General features: G+C 51.0%; 1 protein-coding gene across 2 annotated transcripts in view; it reads right to left on the minus strand.

Moving 5' to 3' along the window:
• Window positions 1–6: 6 nt before the first annotated feature.
• Window positions 7–3,975, minus strand: part of ZNF398 (zinc finger protein 398) — a 21,339-nt gene continuing 17,370 nt past the window's right edge. Inside the window, exons 4-5 of one of the 2 annotated variants that reach the window (XM_014583124.2) lie at window positions 2,793–2,906; window positions 7–1,308 (exon numbers count right to left, since the gene is read on the minus strand). In XM_014583124.2, the coding sequence (XP_014438610.1) occupies window positions 155–1,308; window positions 2,793–2,906 (1,268 nt within the window). In that variant the 3' untranslated portion in view covers window positions 7–154. Of the gene's footprint in view, window positions 1,309–2,759; window positions 2,907–3,975 lie in introns of both variants that reach the window. The other variant, XM_027766797.1, reaches the window with a different exon arrangement.

Consider the following 3,975-nt stretch of genomic DNA (forward strand, 5'->3'; position numbering starts at 1 on the left):
GTGATGTTCCAAAAAGCAAGCATGCCACCAGTCAAGGGTACGGGGCGTTGAATTCAGTGTCAGGTAAGGGCGGCTGTGAGTGTGAACAGGCTCATGGGCCTCTCTTGGATCTTCCACTCTGCTGTGGCAAAGACGACCATGAAGTCAGAGAAATTTACAAAACTCCCCCTCCACTCCCTTCCCCATACCACTGGTTGGCCTCTAGACCTTCAGGGTTAACGCCTAGGCCAGAGGCTTCAATCCCAGTTAAGAGGGGACCTGGCGGGTCAGGCGGCTGTCCAGAAGGGTCGCTGTCACCTGCACAGCCCCCGCCGTGGCCTGAGCGCAGGTGGTCCTTGAGTGTTTGTTTGTAGCGGAAGCTTCTGCCGCAGTAGGAGCAGGGGTAGGGCCGCTCCCCGGTGTGGATGCGCTGGTGCTTCATGAGGTGGTGCTTGCGGATGAAGCTCTTGCCGCAGTGAGCGCAGCTGAAGGGCCGCTCGCCCGTGTGCAGCCGCTGGTGGTTCTGCAGGTGCTCCTTGCGCATGAAGCTCTTACTGCAGTCCGTGCATGGGTACGGGCGCTCGCCAGTGTGGATCATCTGGTGGCGGATCAGGGCTGAGTGCCCGTTGAAGTCGATGCCACACTGAGGGCAAGAGAATGGCCGCTCCTGTGCATGGCCCCGCTGGTGGAGCAGAAGGCTGATCTTGAGGCTGAAGCTCCGACTGCACTGGGCACAGCGGAATGGCCTCTCGCTTGCGTGAGCTCGCCGGTGGCTGGTAAGTCGGGCCTGGTCGGCAAAGCGCTTGGGGCAGTCGGGGCAGGGGAAAGGGCGCTCTGTGCTGTTATGGACCCGAAGATGGCAGGTGAGTCTCGAAGGGTGAGTGAAAGTCCTGGCGCAGTGTGGGCAGGTGGGGGGTGTCTCACCAGCGTGGTCCTGGGAGGTGCTGCTGAGGTCGGCCTGCGGAGTGAAGTGCTTAGGGCACTGGGCGCACGGTAAGGGGTGCTCGCTGCTGAGGCTACACTGGTGGGTCAACAACATATCCTGGCTGAGACTCTTGCCACAGTGGTGGCAGGAGAAGGCCTGCTCCCCAGCAGGTGGTGGGAGGGGGTAGCTACCCAGCTGTGTAAATGTCACTTGACCCTCAGAGGCTTCAGGCAGGTCAGTGGCCGGTCGTCCAAAAGCTGTCACGGATGCAGACTGTGGGCTTTTGAAAGCTATGTCTGAAAAAGCATCCTTGGCTGCTGCTGGTGGAGAAGAGAAGGTGACGGGAACGTCGGGACACAACGAAGTTCTAGCAAGGCCTTCGGCTTTGATGACGAGCTCTTCATCTGAAAGAAAGGACTCAAAGGTCATGCCTCTCCACAGCTGACTCACAGGAACTCACGCACCCTGCCCAGCTCAGACTGCCCCACGCTCTTAACGGACTCAGCTGGGGGCTGCAGTGACAACCGAGGCACTGGCAGGGCCGTGCACCAGTTGTCAGAGGACCCAACACTGTGCCTCCGCTACGCATTCTGTGTGGAGAAGGAAGATGCCTGGCATCACACCGCCCACCACACCTTCAAGAATGTTCTCCGTGGCCCAAGAACTTGCTCTGCTGCCTGCGGTGACAAAGCCTAAAATCACATTTATCTTCTCCTGTTCTCTATTCTACCAGATAATCCTCCACAACTGGCAGCCGTTTCTTTCCTATCCCTGAAAACAAAGGACCCGGGGATGCTTCTGCACCGGGGTTCTCTCTGCCCTCCCCAGACAGCTTCCTCTCCATCCCCATTTTCCCAGCTTGCACTGGCCATGTCACACCCGTCTTCGAAGGCCTGAGTCTGGCTTCACCCTCCTTCAGACCTCATCTAAAAACCTAAACCAACAGTGATGCAGATCTTCCAACTTCCGTCTTCTTTTCTCTGAGTCATTCATCCACTTGTCCTTAACACTCAACAACAGGGAGGCCTGCCACGGCACGTGCACCCCCGCCAGTTTCTGAAGAGCAGAAGCTGTGTTATTTTTCATTTGGGTTCCCCAGAGTCGAAAAGCACACAGGGCACAAAAGATGTTAAAAATGCAAAGCTGGGGCATACAGGTAGCGTGGTGGTTGGAGCACTGAACTCCCACACAGCCAACCACAGTTGAGTCCCAGACCCAGCAACTTGAAACTCACACCAGCACGTGTGCATGCATGCCCAAAATCCTGAGAGAATGGAGGAGAAGGGACTGTGGTGTGGCCATCCCCCCCAGGGGGTGATTTCCCACTTTATCTCTGGCAAATGCACATGCCCTATAGCAAAAGTCTCTTTAAAAAAAAAACTAAATTAAAATAATAATAAATAAAATTAATTAATTCTTAAAAAAAAAAAAACTGCTAAGTTGTATACGATGGGGTCCCTTCCAACCTTGGGACTCCCCTAATCCCTCTGTAAAATGCAGAAGGCCTACATACCTGAGAAGGAAGGCAGCTCCACTTCTGTCCCATCCTCATTTTTCCTTCCTCTGACGAAGGCTTACTTAATACTCCCACTTCCACCTCTCCAATGACATTTTGGTTTCCACTGCTTGTCCCCTACCCACTGCAGGTTCTCGTTCTTTCCCGTCTACATAATCTCCAAATGTTTTTCTATCATTTATTTTTCTTTCTGTGACAATTCTAATTTGTCTTTGCACTTAAGAGTGGGTTTCCCCCCGAAAGTCATCTCAGTGACCTTCGGGTTCCATTGCTAACATCCTGGAGCACATCTCCGTGCCCTGCTCTCGCTCACCCACCGCTGCCTCTGCAACCCCCCACCTGGTGTGAGCATCTCTGGGCTCCGACACGCACCGGCATAGGTGCTCTTGTACATGTCGCTCTCCTTGGGCTCTTGGGGGGCCCCGGCCTGAGGCTCTTCCTCTTGTTTAATCCAAGACAATATATCCGATGTTGAGAGTCCAGGCTCTGTGTGCGGGGAAGGAGAGAGAGTGGCCTTCAAGGACTTTCATCAAAGGTGAAGTAAGCATGCTGGTTTATTAAACACTATGTTTCGCTCAAATATTTATTTCTAAATAACTACAGCAAAAACCTAAACCTGCTTTTAAAACACACACACAGACCCTAGAGAACCAGTTCAAAATGGCACTGTATTTATGTATTTGACATGATCTACCTAGCTTGATTCTCTATCTTCAGTGAGCCCACCTAGAAACAAATCACAATTTTTGTTTGGAGATAACACTAGCAAATAATCTATAATCAATAAAACTAAATAATAATCTAATTCCAAATAACGTTATACTAAATAATAATTCACTTTGTCAGCACCTTTTTGTGACCAGAAGCTAGAAAGGAGGGAGAGATAAGAAGAGATGGAGAGAGAGAAAGCAGCCCCCCCAATGGGGCGTGGCCATGCCCCACCCCTTTTCCTCCATTTCTCCATCCCCTTGGCATTCTGAGCATGCACACACCCATGCACGCACCCACGCATTCACTCATGCACACACCCACACACTCACGCATCCATATTCAGTGTCTTTTTTCAAGCCACCAGGGCTGGGATTCGAACTGTAGTTGTGCCTGCGGAATCTGGCTTCCTATGCAAATGCGATGCTTAACCTGTGTTACAGGGCTGTCCCATCAATATTCTAATGGAAACACAGTGGCATAACTACAGATTGCCCAGTATGTTTTTTTAAAAGAATTATTAAACATATTTATTTATTTTAATTTGTCCAAAGAGGAACAGAGAGACAGAAAGTGAGAAAGTAAGCCACCAGGTCTGGGACTTGAACCATGGTCGGCCATGTGAGAGTCCAGTGCCCTTAACCACTGTGTCACCTGCCAGCCCCTGCCAAGTATGTTAAAATGAAATTTTTTAAAGAATTATTTTATGTATTATTTCTTTATTTCTTTATTTTAATTTGACCAGAGAAAGAAAGAGACAAAATGAGAAAGTAAGTGAGCAAGCCTTCAGGTCCAGGACTCGAACCGCGGTTGGCCATGTGGAAGTGCAGCACCCTTAACTAACACG

The sequence above is a fragment of the Tupaia chinensis genome, unplaced genomic scaffold (genome assembly GCF_000334495.1).
Source record: "Tupaia chinensis unplaced genomic scaffold, TupChi_1.0 Scaffold000010_1, whole genome shotgun sequence".
Lineage (NCBI taxonomy): Eukaryota > Metazoa > Chordata > Mammalia > Scandentia > Tupaiidae > Tupaia > Tupaia belangeri.